Genomic DNA, 24987 nt, shown 5'->3' on the forward strand with positions numbered 1-24987 from the left:
TTCAAGACTGTAATATTTTCAGCAATAATGGACGCAGGTTTGTAATCTGAATAATTTTCATAGTGCTGAATAATAAAATTTCCTTTAATATGTTCTCTAAAAATAAGTTCTTGAACATGGATGTAAACTCCACTTTATTGTAGCACTAAATATTCTAAATGTTAATAGAGTTGTAATATATATAGATATAAAAGAAGTGTTATAAATATATATTTAATTCTCCATTCTTCCTGCTTCACAAAATAATGGCTGTGCTTATACATCTACAAATGTAAGCATGTAAGTACGTAAAAGTCTCTAACACAACACACTAAATATCTAATGCAATTTTTCTTCTTCTCTTCGCATCTGTACACGTTTCTCAATAAGAATTGAAATAAATGTGCTATATTGTAAATAGTATTTAAAAATAAACAAAGTCCTAACACAATAACCATTAAACGTGAACTCTAAACAAAATAATTAATCAAAATTTTGAAAAAAAAAAAAAAAAAGGACTAAATTTTATTTACAACCTGCTAATAGTGGGGATCTCCAACTTGTGCCTGACGAATTGTGAGCAATATTTAGAATTTTTCTGAATTGATAGAGAAAACATTTAAACTTGTGGGATTATTTTAAGTTTTTTGGATAATGAAAATCAAAATGAAATAATCTTATTTTAAAATAAGCCCTTTAAAACAGAAAAAGAAATGGCTAATTTGTAGTCGAATCTTTTCTATATTCATTCATTAAATTCTTTTTTTTTACGAAACGACGTTATCAAAAAGCAAGGATGTGATAATAGCGAACAAAGAAGATAATTTACAAAAGAAGATTCTGAATTGAATGAAATTATACCAGATTTAAATTTTAAAAATTTCATGAACAAAACAAACAATTGGCTTTGAAAGGAAATATCCCTGTCAGGTAAAAACTTATTACCCGGTATTATTGGTACAATAATTATTGTTGAGCAAGTTAGCAAGTTCTGTTGTCTAGGTTGTGCAGTGAGCACTCAAAAGGAAGATGAGATATAAACGGAAAAATTAACGAATTTAAAATGATTCGCGTACGAATAGTTTTTCTGATTAATGGAGGTTCTGTGAAGAACTTGTCCCTTCTCGTCACAAATAGGAAAATGTGTTAGCAATGTTCACATAGACGCGTGGCATTTTTGTTCACTTTAACAGAAATCACTCTTATCGTCAAGTCCTTATTAATATATCAACTATCGCCCATACACCTGGCACTTGTGTGAAAAACGAACTCAAATAAGTATTAAAAATTGCTGAAGTTGAGCACGAGAGAGACAAAAAAATCACTGAAAATTAGGAGGAAGCGATGTTTACTGCCAGAATAATGAAATAATATAAGAAAGATAGACATCGGGCTCGGTATCAAGGTCACTCTTTCGGACCTTATGAGGGTCAGTATTTAATATGAATACTCCCCTTCATACAGACCTCAACCGATTGGACAACAAAAGACCAATCAGATGCCAGAATGAGAACCTACGATCAATCACCGATAGTCTCCCCCATCGAGACTACTATATATATAGGAGCTCACAGACTATTTCCTTATCCAACTGCTCTGAAGATGACCACAACACAGCGGTCGAAACGTCAACCACCAACACCAAGACAACGCGGTAGAAGCGCCGAAGCTTATCCACAGACCAAAGATAGACAATGTTGCTTATACCTCTACCAAACTATTGTAGTTTTTTAACTTGCTATAAAATCCCACTATAACAAAGCAGTGTAAAATGAAAACTATAACTAATTTTTAATTTCCTCTTTGATATTCATGATCAGCAGATACAAATTTATAATAATTGCCTATTTTTATTCAATTTATTATCTCATGTCACCGCATTTAAATTTATAGTTGATTAAAGAAAAATGTTTCAGAAATGTATTCAAGGTAAGGTCAAGGCCCCCTCAGACTTTGAGCGATTAGAATGCAGAGGGAATTGAAAAGACAATTGCGAATCACAAGTTTGAGATCCCCGACTCATAAATGCGAGGTATGCATGTACAAATTGCCAGTCACGTGCTTGTACTGTTGGCTTTCAGCTGTCCTTGTGGAGCAGGCCGTAGTTATAAAGTAAAACCATGCAGCAGACATTCGTTGCTCATTGCAGCCAATAGACCACACTCCGATCCACCTTATGGCCAGGCGGAAGGACTCGCCACCCAAGCTAAAACGTGTAATTAAACATTAATTAAAAATGCACATAGCAACCTTTTTCATACAAGTATGAACTGTTACCAAGGAAACTGTGATACGTAGCTTATACCTCGACTACGAAAATAAATAACTCCGAATGTTAAAATTATAATTCATTACCTACAATGTTAACAGCGGTTTCCATGGAATAATAGTTATTTATCCATGACCATAACGAAAAACATGCCTTTACTAAATACTTTTGCGTGTGTAAAGTAGGCTTTTATTCAACATTACTTTATTCCACTAGTGAGATAAAGACTTTACCTCACAGTTTGAACTTTATCTCACAGTTCATTAGTATTTTCCTAGTACCCGTGTACTTTTCCATTCAACTATTACTCAAGAAGTTAATATATTAGTTACTAGATGTCACTACCTCTACTTCTTTATTACCATTTCTTAAATATACATACACTCAATCTCCTTCTCTTTTCTCTATCTGCTACGTCGTAATTTGTGCATTGCATCCATATCTAATATGTATTTTTTTTATTTTGTAATAACTTACTTTCTGGGATGCGAGGAGACTTGAACCTGCGAAGTTGGGTTTAAAGGATTTTAAAATTTAAAATATTAAAACAACACGCGTTAGTCAACTGTGCTAAACAAACACGATGATAAATTACGTTTTAATTCTTAAGTTTACAGAAGTAAAATGTGAAATTATTTTAATCACATTATTCCCGTAAACACATCTAAATAATCCCTGAAACTTCAAAAAGACGAAAATACACGTTTAAAATGAAAAAAAAATATGTATATTAAAATTATATAATTAATTATAATTTATTTATCCAAAGCCTTAGATACCATTCTTCACTAATCATGGCCTCCTACATCATGACCTGCCTAGTACACGTATCGATTCTAAAATCCATGCCATAATGTGTGATTATTTGAGGACTTATTTTCAACATATTTTATTTTATAAAACAGAATTTTTCGTTATGGTCATGGATAAAATTACGTATGGTACTTGTGAGCGTGATCTTTATAAAAGTGCACTTAGCTCACAAGCACCATAAATAAAATTATTGCTACATTTTCGGCTAAAGTAGAAGTTATAATTGGTAGGTTTGTATAATGTTTGTATAATGAATTTTTGTCTTTAATTTTTACGTGAACATGCAGCGATCAACTAATCAATAATACGTCACTGCCTGGTTTGATATAACTACTAAATTATACAAGCATACTGTGCCATCTTTCGAGCGCAAAGTGAAACAAGCTGCCACATTACGATGGATCACTTGTATAGGATCAGGCTATGAAGAAAATGCTTGTGAATTGAAATTATACTTTCGAATAATTTTTACCCACAAAAGGAAGATTAAATAATTTCTTTTGCTGAATCTGAATTTACTTACATGATTAGAAATACGTTTCAATCAATATTTTACACCAGTTTCCTGTTTAAATATGTGCACCTGACAAGAAATCGGAATAAAGAAAGAAATACCTAACTATCTAATATTTTCATTCTTAATGATTTAAACAAAATTAAAAAAATGGGCATAAAACATAGATAAATAACCATATTTATCTTTATTATGCACTTATATAAAAATGTCTTATTAGTACTTTAAGACAGTAGGTCTATATTTTAAATCATAAGTCGAAGTTTTCATTAGAAATTAAAATATTTATATTTTGACTTTAATTAAATGTGAAATTAACTTGGTCTCAGTTTTATAAACTCTCCTGTCTAAGCTAACATTCTCAAATATTTCCGTATTCGACAAACTAAAAGTATTAATCAGAGATACCAATTAACACACAGGCCTATGTGGAGGGCAAATTACTGTACTAATAATGCAAAACAATTTGGAACACATAAAACAAGATTCTATACAATTGTATGAAAAAGAAATCAGTAGTTTAATAATAGAGCACCATCGTATCTAATAATAAATGTAGATTAATTCCCTGTAAATAATATAAAATATTTAAATACAGCATGCAATTGAAGATTAATTGTGGAACAGTTTCATCCTATCACTTATAAACGCTTTCCAAATAAATATGAATAATAACATTGATTAATCTTAAGTTTTATGATGTTTATTATTATATTTAATTATTTTGCTTTATGTAATAATAAACATATAACATATCTTGAATAGATATACTTGTAATTTAATTAAAATTTAGTGTAAACGAGTTTAAATTACAGAATTTCACGACTGTGAAGCAGAGATTTGATTTCATATTGAGCTTCAAGCTATAAAATTAGTTTAACGAAGTTCTAGTAGTTGTTATTTTCTCTATATATAATTGTAACGTCTTTAAAACAGATTTGATTCTTTCTGTTAGCTTGCTATCATTATATCGTTGCCATGATACGAATTAACAGCTACGCAAAATGATCACTATAATTCCATGTATCATTAATAAAATTAACCATGAAATTTCTCATGTTTTTTTTTTCATTTCAAATGATCTTTAATTCTAATTTATTTGTTATATTGTTGCAGAACTTCGGTAAATGTCTGAACATTTATTCATGTTACATTATGAATAATAAGAGACTTAAGTTTTGCGGTAGTTAATTAATGTTCTCGTATTTCATCAACAATGCCATAGGTCAATAAAAATCTTAGGAAATGTTCGGCTTTTGGTAATTTCAAAATTAAGTTTAATTTTTTTTTAATCTCCAAATTCCGAATTATTGTGTTTGTTTATTTTAGCGGAAATTTTCTACAAATTAAAAATGTTTTTTTAATTATGTAACTCCCTGAATTTTGAAAAGTTTCAGAAAGTGATTTTAAAACTTAAAAATAAAAAAAAAAAACTCTAAAAAGCGAATTAAGAGAAAAGTGTAAATTGACAAAATTTTTTATTCTCAAAAATATTTTACTCTTTTGAAAATATAACATATAAGAATAAGTCCACACCTGTGGCTAGCGCGTCTGGCTATGAAACCAGGTGACACGGGTTCGATTCCCGGTCGGGCAGGTTACCTGGTTGAGGTTTTTCCGGGGTTTTCCCTCAACCCAATATGAGCAAATGCTGGGTAACTTTCGGTGCTGGACTCCAGATTTATTTCACCGGGATTATCACCTTCATCTCATTCAGACGCTAAATAACCTAAGTTGTTGATACAGCGTTGTAAAATAACGTACTAAAATAAAAATAATGATTAATATTTACTGAAATATACGAAAATGATTCTCAGCTTTTAATTCAACTATCGCATTGTCTCTTAATTTGTTATAAATTAAAATAACGAACGTTAATGTTAAATTTCTTGAAATTTCCCATTTTTATTTTTGGTACTCAATATATTTTGGCATTTTGAAAAATTCCTGAAGTAACTGACATTTTGAAAATCTGTCGTAATATACTCAGTGTTGGTTTTGTGAAATTACAAAACATAAATTTATAAAATCATTTTGTGTAAAAATGTATGAAAATAACTTTTTTTTTAACTTCCTTTCCATCATATGATTGAAAGCTGTTGAAATGAATGCCCATCTCTGTTTGAATAATGTCAACAGAAGGATGTTTCAACGTTTGTTGTATAATTACCAATTGGTTTGGAAAGCGTCGAAGCACCTGCATGTTATGTATGATTAGTTAGTCTTGTAAAATTGCTTTTTCGGTGTTACTGACAGTTTTATGTGCTCGTTGCAGCCCAGAATGCAGACGGCGGTCCATCTTGTTGCCAGTAGGCAGACGGGGACGGCGACCAGTATCCTGAGACTGCTGCTCAACACGGCCGGCAAGGAGATTCGCCTCAAACCCGACTCGGTAAGACAAAATTACCTCACTCGTGAAAATATTCCTTAGCAAAAATCTCGAGCAGCTCTTGCGAAAAATGTACCATACTTTTATCCCTACTATCTGTAGATCTGTATTTTTACTTTATTTTCATATTGCGTACTGTCGATTTTGTTAATCTATTATTTTCTGTAATATGTTAGTATTCTGTTCTTTAACCTTTTTGTTAAATTTCACTGCTTGTATACCTTGTGACCTGGTAGAGTGTAAGAGAAGGCCCTAAGGCAGTATAAATAAATAAATAAATAAATAAATAAATAAATAATAATAATAATAATAATAATGATAATAATAATGATTAGAATTTATTTATTTATTTATAATAATATTAATGTGCCAAACAACAGCACAAGGCCAATTACAGTTTAGCACAGGTACAAAACGAAACAAAACAACAAATGATGATGAGAATGAATGATAGAAAATGGCAATGAGATGAAAATACAATCAATATAATAGTCTACATTACTCAATTGACCAAAATGCAACAAAATAAATAGCACAAATAATATTATTAAAATTAGTTCAGTGAGATAATTAAAATAATGGCAATTAAATAAAATGTATTACAAATGAATTAAGGAAATCATATAAATGAAGACAGGAATCATATAATTAATATTGTAAAGTTATGCAAATGACGAGAATAGTATGATACATATCTAACAATGGCATAAATAATAAAACTGACATAAAACTCGAAAAGTATATACTACACATTAAATGGATCCAAGTTCAATCCATGCAAATTAGCATATTTAATACATCTGCAGACCGGAGACAGAGATTTAGAATTCCTATTATAAAACATTTTATGAAATCTTAAACCCTTAGCAGGAATGCGAAGACTGATATTGCTTATGAAGGATTCACAATCAATATCACCCTTAATGACTTTACAAAAAAATAAATAATCAAGATCCTGACGTCTGGTAAACAAACTACCGCAATTGAAATATTCGCAATTAGTCTCATAGTTATAATCGGAATTTGGTAAAAATCTATAAGAACACAAGGAAATAAATTTTCTTTGGATATTCTCCAATTTAGCCGAGTCAGTGGAAGTAATGGAGTTCCATACAACAGATGCATATTCAAGCTTGGATCTAACCAACGTGTAGTATAAAATTAATAAACACATAGGAGTGGAAAAAGAATAAGTTATAGATCTGATTAGACCAAGCATTCTTAATGAATGGGTATAAATATATTGCACATGATCATGAAAATATAATTTTGAATCAAGTAAGGCACCAAGATCTCTAATACAATCTTTCTTACTAATTACGACATTACTAAGAGAATAATTAAATTTTTGGGAAGTAGTTTTCCGTGAGAAGGAAATAACAAAAGTTTTGGATTGATTAATTTTCATTCCATTTTCAACAGACCATTGTAAAATTGAATTACTGTCATTTTGAAGAATTTGACAATCAGCCGAACTATTAATTTTACGAAAGATTTTGAGATCATCCGCAAATAAAAGGCAGCTAGAACTTATTCTTTTACTTATATCATTTAATAATAATAATAATAATAATAATAATAATAATAATAATAATAATAATAATTTCCAGAAAAGTACAATGCAAAGAAATTGTAAATTAACAAAATTTATCGCTTCCCTGAAAGAGTGTGTTGTGCTTAAAAGTAGACTTCGGGTATTTTAATTCTAAAACTCGGCACCTAAAGTGGATTTTAAAATACTGAAATAGGTTCTAAAGTGCTCTCTTTAGGAATTTTATAGGCTTTTCACAAGAGGACAGCAATGTTAGAATTGACATATGGAAGACTAAACTTAAGTACCTTATGCAAATTTGATTCCATTACAGGTACTGATAACTTGGAAAGGGACAGCAGTGTTTGCATTAAAATAGACACACTTAAAAAAATCATGTTCCTAGATTTAATTATATATATATATATATATATATATATATATATATATATTAGGTATCTTTTTTGTTTCTGTTATTGCTGCTATTTTAATCTGCTTTTTTTATAATTTACAAAGAGGATTGTATACATTAAATGAAATATTAAAAGATTTTGGGATGGAAATTTCAGCACAAAAATCAAAAGTAATGGCATTTTTAGGACAAGACCCAGTCAGAAGTAAGATAATACACAATAACCAATGCCTCGAACAAGTGCAAAATTTCAATTATCTGGGTTGTGAAATATCTTATCAAAATGAAAAAGATGTGAACAAGAAAATTACCAAATTTACACAAATTCTAGGAATAATAAACAATAAATTAAAAGCTAAATTAGTACAAAAATCTACAAGAATAAAAATATGTAATACACTAGCATTACCCACCCTTTTATACGGAAGCGAGATTTGGACATTAAAGAAAAAAGACGTGAACAGAATCAAAGCAACGGAAATGAAATTTTTCAGGAGAACAGCAGGATATACCCTTTTAGACCGAAACAGGAATGAAGAAATTTTAGAACAATTAGAAGTAGAGTCAGTAGAAGAAAAAATCAGCAGATACAAATTCAATTGGCTAGATCATGTAAGAAGAATGGAAAATTCAAGAATCCCAAAAATTATGATGCAGTATAAACCTAGAGGACATCGTCGACCAGGAAGATCTTTAAGAAGACTGCTAGATGGGGCCGAAACAGGTCTACAGAGGCCTAATTCGTGAAGGATGATTATGATGATGATATTAGGTATCTTAGAAGAGGAAAGCAATGTATGAATTCAAAGGGAAAGTAGGGAATTCCTAGAATTCCTGTAATTGCGCAGAAGTGTCTCTTATAATATCTTGAACGTAATGCATATATACGATGATATTAAAGCTTAATTTATTTTTCCAATAATTGTGTGTTGTGGGTTGCATCAGTCCGCTCCCGCTGACAAGCAATGATTTGTTGCAGTTTTCATAGGCGTCCTCTCACTAAGGAGCAAGTGAGGCGTAGAGTATTACAGAACGGAATTTACTTGTCATTTAAACGTCCCATGTTGATAAAGATAACTATAATTATTTCCCACAATTTAATTAAAATATTAATAGCCTATATATGTGGATATGTAGAAGAATGAGGCGTGTGAAATGGACAGACAGAATAAAATTGCAGCTACGATGGGAGGAGTGGGTGAAGAAGGAATGATGTCGAAACTGATCAGGAAGAGAAAAAGGAATTGGTTGGGTCACTGGCTGAGAAGAAACTGCCTACTGAAGGATGCAGCGGAAGGAATGGTGAACGGGAGAAGTTCAGTGTAGAAGAAGATATCAGATGGTAGACGACATTAAGATATATAGATCATGTACAGAGATTAAGAAGAAGACAGAAAATAGGAAAGATTGGAGAATGCTGGGTTTGCAGCGAAAGACCTGATCTTGGGCAGAAAACTATGAGTGAATTAATATATTTGAAAATATATCACAAAAACTATGAAAATATTAAAAATGTATTTATATTGTGTTTTATTAAAGTAATCTGGTACGAAACTACGTAGTATCTTAACTATTAAATTGTAAGGAAACTTATTTATGCATTTCGATGGATATTTATGTATGTATTTATTCACACTGCAAATGGGTATATACCCGGTAGCAGTGGTAACTAATTACACTCAATAATGACAATTAATAATCAACACACTAATAAAAAACATTAATAATTAATAATTATTATAAATAATAGTAATAATAATAATGACATGATAACTGGAAATAAAAATGTTAAACTTTTAAACAAAACATAAAAAAATAAGACGCTTCATTACAATATAAACAATAAAGTAAGACTGTTAGCGGAATATTACTTTCACTTATTCAAACACCTATCATTCTTAATTATTCATGTAAAATTATATTATGAATTAATTTTGAGAATAATTATTACTAACCTAATCTTGGTTGTTTCTGTTGCTTCGGAAGTCACGATACGCCACTGGATATGATACATATTAATCCTGCGTTAAAATTTAAACTGTGATCTGAATGTACAAGGGCCAATCAATAAGTTTCCGGACTGTCCTTAACGTAGGCAACACACAGGGCGTAGGAAATGGAGAAGTTATCCAGAATCAGGGAAACGCCTGGAAACTATACTAAATGTATTACTTGAAAGGCAGACAAGAAGACTAGCCGTAAGGCTTACATGTAGAGATTGCAGAAAAAATCGCAATAGGTGCTTGGAGGCATGGAAGCAATGTTCTTCAGTGACACGTGCATTTATGTTTAACGGTACGATAAATACAAGTGCAGTTCGGAAATATATTGATTGTACCTTGCATTTCATTATTAGACTAGTAATAATAATAGTAATGATATGTTGTTATTATTATTATTATTATTATTATTATTATTATTATTATTATTATTATTATTATTATTATTATTAAGTAAATCCCGAAAAGACAAAGTATATCATTATGTCTCGTGACGAGAATATTGTACGAAATGAAAATATAAAAATTGGAAATTTATCTTTTGAAGAGGTGGAAAAATTCAAATACCTGGGAGCAACAGTAACAAATATAAATGATACTCTGGAGGAAATTAAACACAGAACAAAAATGGGAAATGCGTGTCATTATTCGGTTGAGAAGCTTTTATCATCCAGTCCACACATGTGGAGTAACGGTCAGCGCGTCTGGCCCGGGTTCGAATCCCGGCCGGAGCAAGTTATCTGGTTGAGGTTTTTTCCGGGGTTTTCCCTCAACCAAATGCTGGGTAACTTTCGGTGCTGGGCCCCGGACTCATTTCACCGGCATTATCACCTTCATTTCATTCAGACGCTAAATAATCTTGATGTTGATACAGCGTCGTAAAATAACCCAATAAAATTAAATAAAAACTTTATCATCCAGACTGCTGTCAAAAAAATCTGAAAGTTAGAATTTATAAAACAGTTATATTACCGGTTGTTCCGGATTGTTTGTGAATCTTGGACTCTCACTTTGAGAGAGGAACATAGGTTAAGGGTGTTTGACAATAAGGTGCTTAGGAAAATATTTCGGGCTAAGCGGGATGAAATTACAGGAGAATGGAGAAAGTTACACAACACAGAACTGCACGCATTGTATTCTTCACCTGACATAATTAGGAACATTAAATCCATATATTAAGCATATAAAGAGATAATTTATTACAGTTGTATGAACACTTTTTGTAAAATTAAATTGAAATTAATAAATCAGTTAAAAACCATACATGTTTCGGAGGAATGCTCCTCCATCTTCAGTGGCAATACCACGACGCTGGTTCACATGTTCGACCGCGTATCGTGACTTAAAGGAGACTTTATTCATGAACACTGTTGAATTTGACCTACTCGTGTAAATTCAATTAAATCCAGACGTTTGAGATCGGCAGGGCATGTAGCACGTATTGCCGAATCCAGAAATGGATATAGAAAGTTAGTTGGGAGGCCGGAGGGAAAAAGACCTTTAGGGAGGCCGAGGCGTAGATGGGACGATAATATTAAAATGCATTTGAGGGAGGTGGGATATGATGATAGAGACTGGATTAATCTTGCACAGGATAGGGACCGATGGCGGGCTTATGTGAGGGCGGCAATGAACCTGCGTGTTCCTTACAAGTCATTTGTAAGCAAGTATTATTATTATTGTTATTATTATTATTATTATTATTATTATTATTATTATTATTATTATTGTTCATAATATAATAACAATTATTTTGAATATTTTTCTATCTTGTGTAAATAAAAAAAAACTATCTAAATTTTGTGTACTAGCCAGTACTCTCTCACGAGATCGTCGATGCAGAGGTCAGGGATGGAAATAGTAGTTAGCCTTCCTGCACAACACAAGTCAAATTTCAAATTATATGCGAAGTAATATCCGCATGTCTGATCTGTTGTTTTGGAGACAATCACGCTGATGTGCTTGCTGCAGTCTCTGAAATACAATGGAATTTAAGTGTGTTCTGATAACTTCATTGGAAACTTTTCAAACTTCAAACTTGTAACGATGACATGTTCGTCCTTCCTTACCCTTCAGTCATATTATTTTCACCCTTGATTCTCTGTATCTGCAACATTTAAAGCTGCATGTCAAAACCCCTGTTAAGTCTATTTAGACTACACGCATGATATCGATGTCAGAGAAGTTGCCGCGCCATTACGGCGACATCTATACAATAAAGAAAGTTTAAATTAGCGTTTCGTTTATTAAAAGTAACTCCTCGTCGTTTGAAAAATACCAATATTGAGCACTTTATCTATTGATATTGTCACTGTCTAATCTTAACAACGATACACTCTTAAGCAATTTTAGTTATGATTTCTGATACTGGTAAATCGAATTTGATGAGATCATACTTTGTAACTGATTTATATTTATAAAACAATATCGGTACACTAAATTTATAAAATGTTATTTTTTCTATCTACTACTACTACTACTACTACTACTACTACTACTACTACTACTACTACTACTACTACTACTACTACTACTACTACTACTACTAATACTAATACTAATACTATTATATTACTACTAATACTGTTACTACTGATTTTTTATTTTATTTATTTATTTTTATTTGTTTATTATTGCAAGAAAAATAACATACATTAACAAAGATTTTACAATACTATTGTAATACTCGTATACAAAATTCGAAATTAATTACCGATCTGATATTCAAATGCATATTACAAATTGTTGTATAAATACAATTGAACTGGATCACACTAGAAAAAGCAAGATGCTTGAGATCGGGTGTGACCAATAATGAAAACTGGATAGAAAAAAAAAATAAAATAAATAATAATAATAATAATAATAATAATAATCATAATCACAACTGTGATTAAACTGTTAACTGTAATTACACATGAAAATTTAAAAAGAATAAGAAAAAAACAAATAAACGGTACATAGCCTATACGTAAACATAGTAAGGTAAGAATACACCATTGTTAAAGTGACAAAAAAAAATGAAGGATAAGAATTTACATTATTACAATTTTAAAAACTGTTCAAGCACTTATTTTTTGAATAATGCATTGTTTAATAATTTTGGTTTAGGATTCTTCTATACTAATATATTATTACTACCAAAGTTACTGTTACTAGTATTACTGCCACTATTACCACTACTAGTAATATTGCTATTACTATCAATAATATTACTACCATTTTAACAACTATTAATACTATAACTATTGCCACTACTATTACCAATACTATTACTATGGTACTACTAACACTACTACTGTTAGCCTACTATTAGTATTATTACTATTACTACTACTATTACTATTTTTTACTAAGCTATAATTTACAAAACAGTTATATTACCGGTTGTTCTTTATGATTGTGAAACCTGGACTCTCACTTTGAGAGAGGAACAGAGGTTAAGAGTGTTCGAGAATAAGGTGCTTAGAGAAATATTTGGGGCCAAAAGGGCTGAAGTTACAGGAGAATGGAGAAAGGTACACAACACAGAACTGCACGCATTGTATTCTTCACCTGACATAATTAGGAACATTAAATCCAGACGTTTGAGATGGGCAGGGCATGTAACACGTATGGGCGAATCCAGAAATGCATATAGAGTGTTAGTTGGGAGGCCGGAGAGAAAAAGATCTTTAGGGAGGCCGAGACGTAGATGGGAAGATAATCTTAAAATGGATTTGAGGGAGGTGGGATATGATGATAGAGAATGGATTAATCTTTCTCAGGATAGGGGCCGATGGCGGGCTTATGTGAGTGCGGCAATGAACTTCCAGGTTCCTTAAAAGCCAGTAATAATAATAATAATAATAATAATAATAATAATAATAATAATAATAACGCCAAAAATAGCGTAATTTTATCATCTTCCATGAGGGAAGATTCAGAAGGTTACGGAATATTCCACTCTTTTCGCTCAAGTTTCTTCTGCATCACAAAAGCTTAGAAACCAATTAATTTGAAGAGGAAGGAAACCTTGTAGTCGCTTGCATGAGTCATCCAGGTGTTTGGCAAGATTCACGAAGAAGATCAGGAAGGAAATCTTAGTAACTTGGTTGCACACGCAGATTGACGCTTCAAACGAAAGAAAAAGGAAAAATATGACACGGAGGAACAGAAAAGAAAAGGAGATAAAAAGTATTTGCCTGGCACTTCGCGTGTCCCCTGCTTGGTGGCGCGGCCTGGTACAGGGCAGGCTCCTCCCGCCGGCTTGCACGACAAGAAGGGCTTAAATCCAGAATATCGCTGCCTGGGCCGTTCCCACATGCTTCACAGTTAATATGCTACGTTAATTAAGCCAGGCTGGGCTGATGCATTGCTAGATAGAGAAATATCTACAAGGCTTTCATAGGTACAGTCAGATCATATGCCATGAAAATTTCAACGTTATAGAATAAACGGTGAAAATGAAATAGAATGTAACAAATATTATGGATAATAGCCTACAGGAAAATTAAGCACAGTTTAAGCAATGTGTCTCAGTGAAACGTACAGCAGAGTCCGTATAGGTCAGTTTCTGTCAGATGCGTTTCCAATTCACTGTGGGCTGAAGCAAGGAGATGCACTATCACCTTTACTTTTTAACTTCGCTCTAGAGTATGCCATTAGGAAAGTCCAAGATAACAGACAGGGTTTGGAATTGAACGGGTTACATCAGGTGCTTGTCTATGCGGATGACGTGAATATGTTAGGAGAAAATCCACAAACGATTAGGGAAAACACGGGAATTTTACTTGAAGCAAGTAAAGCGATAGGTTTGGAAGTAAATCCCGAAAAGACAAAGTATATGATTATGTCTCGTGACGAGAATATTGTACAAAATGGAAATATAAAAATTGGAAATTTATCTTTTGAAGAAGTTGAGAAATTCAAATATCTGGGAGCAACAGTAACAAATATAAATGATACTCGGGAGGAAATTAAACACAGAATAAATATGGGAAATGCCTGTTATTATTCGGCTGAGAAACTTTTATCATCCAATCTGCTGTCAAAAAATCTGAAAGTTAGAATTTATAAAACAGTTATATTACCGGTTGTTCTTTATGGTTGTGAAACTTGGACTCTCACTTTGAGAGAGGAACATAGGTTAAGGGTATTTGAGAATAAGGTACTTAGGAAAATATTTGGGGCTAAGAGGGATGAAGTTACAGGAGAATGGAGAAAGTTACACAACGCAGAACTGCACGCATTATATTCTTCACCTGACATAATTAGGAACATTAAATCCAGACGTTTGAGATGGGCAGGGCATGTAGCACCTATGGGCGAATCCAGAAATGCATGTAGAGTGTTAGTTGGGAGACCGGAGGGAAAAGACCTTTAGGGAGCCGAGACGTAGATGGGAGGATAATATTAAAATGGATTTGAGGGAGGTGAGATATGATAGAGACTGGATTAATCTTGCTCAAGATAGGGACCAATGGCGGGCTTATGTGAGAGTGGCAATGAACCTGCGGGTTCCTTAAAAGCCAGTAAATAAGTAAGTAAGTAAGTTAAGCAACATTTAAACTGATAAGCAATATTATCTATAAATTTTCAATATGTGCTTATTTTTAGCTTTTGAATTGAATTGAAAGAGGTGAATTGGGACGACAAATTTAAAAGGTACGCAATCGCGTCCTTGCAAGGGGTTCGGGGCTGCAAGAAACTAAATATGTGAGCTCCAAGCCTGTTGGCCACTAGTCTCACTCCGGGTTACGCTGCTCCACTGAAGGAGCTCTAGAAAATTTTGAAGGGGAAAACCGAAAATGGACGTAACCTCTTAGGCACCACATACGCGAGGGGACGGAAATGTGATCAAAGTGATCACGGGACGGGACGAGAAGGAGATGGCTGGTGTAAATCTGCACATTGAAATGAACTGTGTCATTTCACAGTGCAGGAGGAGTCGAGAAGACTCTGTCGTCTGTTGTTCGATGACAAGGCAGGTGAAGACCGCCAGGAGGGACGCCGTGAATTCTGGATCTGCATATTGAAAGGTTCCCTGTCCTTTCGCATTGCGACATGCGTGACCTTGAACATGTATTTCATAATTTTATGCTCGACCATGCCGAAATGTAGTAATTATACACCTGGCAGCAGACTTTTAATGCATGTCATTAAAGTACACCTACTCATTAAGGGTCAGGTCTTTCAGCCAATGACGACTCAGGTTACAACTGTTCAGCCAATGACAGGTCGGCTTTCTACCGTTATAAAACCGCAAGTATCGATTATTCTCGGATATGCAATCGAAACACAATTAGCGAAAAGTCACGGAGGCTGGAAATCCAATACTGTCGCAGAAGGTTATGTTCTATTACTATAATAATTAGCGTTAATTGTAAATAATATTCAAATAAATTCAATTTGTCATCTCGTTTTTCAATGTCTAATTTAATTTCAATATTATCTCTATAGGTTCTTATAGCCTAGCAAGGTCATGTGAACATCTGTTCCTCGGAAAAAATCAATACTTTCGCATCTGCGCACATCTCACAACATACGGGACATTGGCCAAGGTCAGATACAATAAAATTAATAATATCAAGTTAGAAATATGGTCGTGCATAAAAAGTCGTGTGAAACTCGCCTATAATGGTAATTAAGAAGCTCGTATGAAAATTATGAAACTCGCTTGCGCTTGTTTCATAAATATCCATACTCACTTTTAATTACCTTCATTATAGGCTCGTTGCATAATGTACTATTATAGACTCTGAACTAGGGCATTAAGTTGTTTGTTAAAAAAAGGGGAACTTATGGGGAAGGGCATAGGCTATATGTCCGTGGCCCATTTCTCTTAGGGCTCATCTCGACATTTGTCTTAAAGCCTTAGGAAAACCACGGAATACCTTAGGCAGGATGAGTTGTCTCAATATAAGAGGCTAGCTAATTTGGCTTTTAGGTAATAGGTCAATTGATTTACGAATTTATGATAGATTTTTAGATTTTAGCACGGTAAAAATCTTATCTATATTCCAGTGTCATCATTATTGTACATTGCATCTGAATTGGTTGGTATGTCAATAGGATACAAATGATAAAATATTCACATATGGCACATCGAAAATCTGCCTCTCATTTCTTTCGAGTACGAATACAGTTTCCTGTTTAAGTTGTCACATCTCAGATTGTGGCTAAGGCGATGAATCTGTTGTAATATTGGATCAGTATTCCCTATGCTGCAAGTGGAAAGCATATACTTTGCTGCTGCTACTTCTTGAAATCTCTCAAATCTAAGTTAGAAAATCATCTTATGATGAGATGCAAACCTAACTTACTATTATAACAAGTGTTGTATTGCATGTTTCCACGTATTCTTTACATTTAGGTGTTATATTGTTAATACTAATGACTTTTAAGGAACCCGTACGTTCATTGCCGCCCTCACATAAGCCCGCCATTCATCCCTATCCTGAGCAAGATTAATCCAGTCTCTACCATCATATACCACTTTCCTCAAATCCATTTTAATATTATCTTCCCATCTACGTCTCCGCCTCCCTAAAGGTATTTTTTCCTCTGATCTCCCAACTAACACTCTATATGCATTTCTGGATTCGCCCATACGTGCTACATGCCCTGCCCATCTCAAACGTCTGGATTTAATGTTCCTAATTATGTCAGGTGAAGAATACAATGCGTGCAGTTCTGCGTTGTATAACTTTCTCCATTCTCCTGTAACTTCATCGCTCTTAGCCCAAAATATTTTCTTAAGAACCTTATTCTCAAACACCCATAACCTCTGTTCCTCTCTCAAAATGAGAATCCAAGTTCCACAACCATGCAGAACAACCGGTAATGTAACTGTTTTATAAATTTTAACTTTCAACTTTTTTGGGTACAGACTAGATGACAGTCCCGCGCCGTGGTGTCGTGGTCTAAGGCATCTGCCTAGGACTCGCGTTACGGAATGCGCGCTGGTTCGAGTCCTCATGGGGGAAGAAATTTTCTCACGAAATTTCGGCCAGTGTATAGGACCGGTGCCCACCCAAGGTTAAATGTGCAAACTTTGGCACATATCGGTCAAAGCGTGTGGATTTGTATAGAGAAAATACATATACACATTAACTTTTATATTTTAAGATTTCAGTATAATTGTATGGTAACTTTGTTTGAGACAGCATAAATAAAATACTACGGATATATTATTTATGTAGTAAAACTCCCTTTATGACGGGTTAAAATAAAATAACGTATCTAAAATAATGTAAATAAATTATCAAAATAATAAAAAAGAGGAGTTGAGCTCAGGTTCGAACTTTGGTTCCCATAGATCAAAGTCATTGATCTTACCACAACTCTACAGAGAGCTACGTATTGAAGTGCTTGAATTTAAGTAGTATGAATGTTTCACATTTGCTGTTTATTATGTTTGATTTTGAATTTATAAAAACTAAACAAATATGTGTTTTATGTTATTTTGTATTGTATATTATTGCCCATGACACATTCAATCAAAAAATCGTCCCTCATTTACGTACTGTTAATATAATGTTATTTTATTTAATATTTCAATAACAATATGGCCGCTTTTACAACGGAAGAAGACGTGATTGGATGACCTGAATAAAAGACAGTTGACTGTAGAATAGGAGGCCATTTTAATGTCATACATGCCTTATTTCTTTCTAGTTTTTATTGTTTTCAATAATTTAACGTCCATCTGTCCAATTTTAACGTAGCCTATGTTCTTCTCCTTGTTATGAAGGTTAAATGTGCAAACTTTGGCAAATATCGGTCAAAGCGTGTAGATTTGTATTGAATACATACATACATACATACATACATACATACATACATACATACATACATACATACATACATACATACATACATACATACATACATACATACATACATACATAGCCACATTGACTTTTATATATAAGATAATTATTTGAGATAATTATTCCTGCTCTATTTCCATGTGAGTTAATACACGCAATGTAAACTTTTCTCTTTTCATAATCTGTTTCCTTTAATTCAATCACATTTTACATTTATGAAGGTATATTTTCAAAAGTATCTGTAAAATTTTCCAGTCAGTTCTGTATGGCATTTTCAAGTGTTTGTTTAATTCCCTAGCATTGCTAACTGAAAAGGGTTTTCTCTAGCTACTTTTTGACTTCCATGCAACTTGAATATCACAATTCTTAGTCTTCCCGATTTCTTTGTGTCATGAACTGAACCTGTTTTTTACTATACAACGAAGATCTTTTAAAGATAACTGATTGAGATCAAAACAGATTATATGTGAATCGGTTTGTGATTGATGACAATAATTTCTCTGGTAATATAGTTTATTTGTGGTATAGGTAGCCCCAAATAATTGATAATATATCAAGGATATTATGATTTACTAGTTCCGCTTAAGCTTCATTCGAAAGACTACTGAGAACTTCCTGATCAAACTAGGACGAGCGTAAATTGAGAGGAAAGTCAAGGACGATCCTCAGTGGGTGACCCATATTCACAACTGATCGCATGAGACACAACTTTAAAACAATTTCATTCTCAGAACTCGCGTCACATGCAAGGTGTGCTATAGTTTTGTATTAATTGGGACCGCGAGGCAATTTGTAAACGCATTGTTGTTTGTCTTCGCAATCGGATTCTCGGAAATTATACTAACGAACGAAATACTCTTCAATTTAATTTGTCAATGAGACATTTTTTCTTCAGTAAGTAAATATGTGCGTGTATGTCACATAGTTCTTGTCTGCTCTTCATTGTCACTTTCTCCTTATCTTTACTATTTTTTTATCCAATGCCATCAGGTTGTCTTTTCGACATTTCTGGTCTTCTCTCCTGGCCGTGGCTTAGTTGTAACTCACTTCTGAGGTTGGGGCGCCTGGAAGGCGGAGTTACATTACCCCGATGATGTGATAGGATGATTATGCTAATGTGGTGCCAGGAGAGGTCTTAAATCTAAATTTAACCTAAATTCCAGACCATGGACGAACACAGGAATAATCCCCTTTAAGGAAAAATTCCTGTGCTCTAACCAGGAATCGAACCCGGGACCTCATGAACTATAGCCAGAAGCTCTAAGGCTGGTCTTATCTTTACTATAATTTTATTCATTTTTATACTTCTCGTCTCTCAAAATTTCTTATGTCTTTCTCCATCTTCTTCTCCTCGTGGTTATTTCTCATTTCATTTCTCTTCTCTTATCTAGTAAAGAGTTATATAAAAATATACAATGCATAGCAATCAAATTAATTCAATTTACAAACATAAAGAGTTATTCACCAGACATGAGTATGCAGAAATTTGGTTAATTCTGTTGTGAAGCTTTTCTCATGGCCCTTCAAATCTTTAAGAAAATTAGGCTAGGCAGTGCATTGAAGACCGTAATAGAATCAATAGTGAACTCCTTTTTATGACAGCTGAGACTAACAGAGGGTAGATGGAGATCTGATTTATGTCTCGTAATAGTAATATACGTTACAAGAGCGGTATGTTGACGTTTTCATGGTTGAGGAAAAGATTGATAAACCGAAACGTAGTTGAGCTTTTTTAATTTCCGAGAACATGAAAACAAACATACCGCTCGTGTATCGTACATTATTTTGTGCGAAGATCGTTTATTACATACCTGAAAGACGAATTTCTAATTAGTTCCAATGAAATCTCCATCTTGGTTTCTGTTTAATGACGGCAACTTCTTAACACCAAAATATCTTTCTTCAACATTGTTGCTATAAAATGTTTTCTGTGTTTACTATACTCCAGCAGGCCGTGATATACGTCTGTCTTTTTTTTCCCCCAGTCTATAAATGCGAACTTGAAACAAACGGTAAGGTTATGTAATGATTTATTTTTCATTTTAATATTTTAACAATATTATTTATATAACATATTGCAGTAACAACATCGACATCTGGAGTCTTGTTGATTTTTTCACGGCTTCCTTAATGTTACTTGTATCAGGAATGCAATAAGTTTCGTGGAGTAGTAGACTTTACTTAATTTTTACAAATATTTAAAATCAATAATTAACATTGCAATTTAGGTGCAATTGCAGTGGTAAGTTTCCAATTTATAATTATTACAATGTTAAACGTCTCTAAAAATAATATGTTAAAAGCCTAAAGCAGTAAAATGAATGTCGCGCTTAAGCGGTAAGAAGAGGGAAATTGTTATGTGTGTTACGTTGGGAATACTGAATGTGGTATTTCACACTTACCGCGTATTGGTTCTGTGCGGAAAACAAGCAAATACGCACGATCTCGAACAATAATATTATGAATGATTTGTGTATTATTAAATGTATCTTGGTTGAACACAAAACATCATTAGGAAAACACTATGGTGTATTACTTCTAATGTAAGGAATATATTCCGTTTTGTTCACTCCTTGTATTTCATAATATCCTCTTTTTCCCTCTGCTACTTCTCATATCTCCACTTTTACCTTATATTTATCCTTCTCCCAATTATGCTCGTTCTTCTCCACCGACCGTTGTGTTTCTCCTTGCACCTCTTCATATGTTGAGCATTGTTTTCCTTCTCATTACCATACTGTTTTTTATATGTTGAACTATTTCTCTTCCTCCTTATCCTCATTTTAAATATTCCTCACATTTTCAGTTGTTTTTGCCTCCTCCGTATCTTCGTCCTATCCTTTTCCTTCTTATTCTTCACGCACTGGGCCTACATCTTTGAAACCATAATTTCCATGTCCTATTTTCCTATTCATTAGGAAAGTCCAGGATAACAGGCAGGGTTTGGAATTGAACGGGTTACATCAGCTGCTTGTCTATGCGGATGACGTGAATATGTTAGGAGAAAATCCACAAACAATTAGGGAAAACGCGGAAATTCTAGTTGAAGCAAGTAAAGCGATTGGGTTGGAAGTAAATCCCGAAAAGACTAAGTATATGATTATGTCTCGTGACCAGAATATTGCACGAAATGGAAATATAAAAAATTGGAGATTTATCCTTCGAAGAGGTGGAAAAATTCAAATATCTTGGAGCAACAGTAACAAATATAAATGACTCTCGGGAGGAAATTAAACGCAGAATAAATATGGGAAATGCCTGTTATTATTCGGTTGAGAAGCTTTTATCATCCAGTCTGCTGTCAAAAAATCTGAAAGTTAGAATTTATAAAACAGTTATATTACCGGTTGTTCTGTATGGTTGTGAAACTTGGACTCTCACTTTGAGAGAGGGACAGAGATTAAGGGTGTTTGAGAATATGGTGCTTAGGAAAATATTTGGGGCTAAGAGGGATGAAGTTACAGGAGAATGGAGAAAGTTACACAACACAGAACTGCACGCATTGTATTCTTCACCTGACATAATTAGGAACATTAAATCCAGACGTTTGAGATGGGCAGGGCATGTAGCACGTATGGGCGAATCCAGAAATGCATATAGAGTGTTAGTTTGGAGGCCGGAGGGCAAAAGACCTTTGGGGAGGCCGAGACGTAGATGGGAAGATAATATTAAAATGGATTTGAGGGAGGTAGGATATGATGGTAGAGACTGGATTAATCTTGCTCAGGATAGGGACCAATGGCGGGCTTATGTGAGGGCGGCAATGAAACTCCGGGTTCCTTAAAAGCCAGTAAGTAAGTAAGTATTTTCCTATTCATCAACTTGTTCTTTTTTCACAAGGGCTGGATGTCAAAATGCCTTATGGAATTCATGCACTCGTAAGAGCATGATTGAGTGAATTCTAAAGATGTCATGTGATTATATAGGGTGTAACAGGATGTCACCGATAAACTTTGAGGAATGATAGGTCACCCAGAAATGATCATTTATGCGTCCTTTTTAGAAGCGCGTTCCGCATTGCGTGTGTTATATAAATGTGCTCCGTAAGTCCTTATCATCTATGTTACATTGCTGGAGTTTATTGGTCTGTGTGGTGCACCTTTGGTCCGTCTTATCTTCCAACAATGTCAACAAAATTCTGCCATGCTTGACAGAGTTGGATGATGAATGCTACGAAGATGTCGAAAATGTAATGAGGTGCTGTACAGGGCGTGTAATTTTAACAGCTGTTGTTAATTGTCAGAAGATGCATCTGAAATTAAATTTAATTTCTGTAAAAAAAACACACACAGGAGATGACTTTTCGGGTGCATAGTCCCTTAAGGACGTGTCCGTTAATAATAATAATAATAATAATAATAATAATAATAATAATAATAATAATAATAATAATAATAATAATAATAATAATATCTATTTATTTATTCTGGCAAAGTTAAGGCCATCAGGCCTTCTCTTTCACTTAGCCAGAAACAAAAGAAGCTGATACAATTTTACAGACTAATATTTAAAGAACACTAATAAAAATCTATATAGTTATACAAGCACAAATCGAGTAAAATATTGCCGGCCCCACAACAATTTTTCCCTTGAAATTATTCAAATCTGTTTTACAGGGAGCTTCACCTGAAAGACTAGATTTGCATAATATATACGTCACTGAGTACATTAACAGAAAACCACAATTCCAAGTCACACAGAGTTTGTGTGCACTCGATGTGGGTCTCTGGCGTTTCGTCAGCCCACGCGAGTTGTGTGGATATAAAGGGAAAAGTTGAGACGGTGCCGGGTGGAGTTCCCGGGTAGCTCAGTTGGAAGAGCGCTGGTACGTTCAACCAGAGGTCCTGGGATCGATACCCGGCCCCGCAACAATTTTTGCCTTGAAATTATTCATACTAAATAATAATTACAAAATAATATAAGGCTAGAAGTTACACTCAATGAATATGCCAGCGGTAAGTGAGCCAATATTACAAATTACAAGAATAACAAATTCAAATGTAAATTATAACTATACAACACTGAGGAAAATTACATATACAGGGACATCATTTTATTTTTACTAACATTTTTAATATTAACCTGTCTATACCTTTAGAGAACCGGAAACACCGCTTGCTCCCCCCTCCAAGACTGGAGTTCGATGATACTGGCGTAAAACACAAATCACTCTACTAGGTATAGGATGGAAGAAAAGTAGTTCATCCATTTACGTAGACTAGGAAATATCGCGATTTTGAGTTTGATAATTTTCATAAGGTTTTTCCTTAATCAAAGTACAGTACTGTATTAAGAATAAGTGTTTTTACTCACGAAGTGAGTTATTCATGCGAACGTATTCATTATGCAGTGTATATTATACTGTCTACAGCACATTAGCGTACAATATAGAGAAAGAAGTTAAATTGAAAAATAATCATAATATGAATATTTAAACACAATTTTGAAAATGGTGACCGTTCATTTCGATACAGGCTTCAATTGTTTTGTGCATATTATCGCACTATAGACTATTGCATCTAATTCCAATTGCCAGTTTCGTCCTTCGTACTAGTAACTCATGTTGAAATAATTCTGTACCTACTCTACGTACTGTGAATTCAATCTTCACTTCTGCCCGACCCGAAAATATAAAATTACTCAGACATGCTATCTACTGTCCGTCCAAGTGGTTATGCCGTAGGATTGTAGAAAGGGAGGAAATGACGTGACAGTTAATTACTTAACGAGGCCCTTTTATTTAAGTTAAATTAAACAGCTGTATAATATTACTTAAACGTCCAATTCCTAAGAGAAATTAATGTTTTGAGAAAAGAGCTAAGACAGCCCAGCTTTTACATAGGGGCGAGCAGAAGCAGGTGGGGGAAATCGGGATGCGACGTAGGCAAACGGACAGTACCTGTGCGAAAATATGATTCGATATTGAAAGCTCTTTCGTCACTGGAAAACGCGAACATATTTCTGGAACGTACTATACTCAGTAACTCAGTACTGCTTACTATCTGCGGTCTTGGTTCTGTGTGGAGTTGGGAGTTCCTTAGTAGAAGGGGTGGGAGTGAAGTACATTCAAAAACTCAGGTACAATAAAAATTGAAGTGAAAATAAAATGATGTCCCTGTATATACACATATACATACAAAGGAGAATTAAGCCTGAATACTGGTCACGTGTTTAAACAATTCACTTTTAAATTGCAATATCGTTCGACAGTTCCTGAGGGAGCTGTGCAGGGAGTTCTAGAAATGAATTGCTGATACTGTGAAAGAG

General features: G+C 33.7%; 1 protein-coding gene across 1 annotated transcript in view; it reads left to right on the forward strand.

Moving 5' to 3' along the window:
* Positions 1–24987, forward strand: part of nompC (no mechanoreceptor potential C) — a 358845-nt gene that overhangs the window by 162759 nt on the left and 171099 nt on the right. Inside the window, exon 4 of the mRNA XM_069826862.1 lies at positions 5851–5967. Within this exon, the coding sequence (XP_069682963.1) occupies positions 5851–5967 (117 nt within the window). The remainder of the gene's footprint in view (positions 1–5850; positions 5968–24987) is intronic.

This window comes from Periplaneta americana, chromosome 5 (genome assembly GCF_040183065.1).
Source record: "Periplaneta americana isolate PAMFEO1 chromosome 5, P.americana_PAMFEO1_priV1, whole genome shotgun sequence".
Lineage (NCBI taxonomy): Eukaryota > Metazoa > Arthropoda > Insecta > Blattodea > Blattidae > Periplaneta > Periplaneta americana.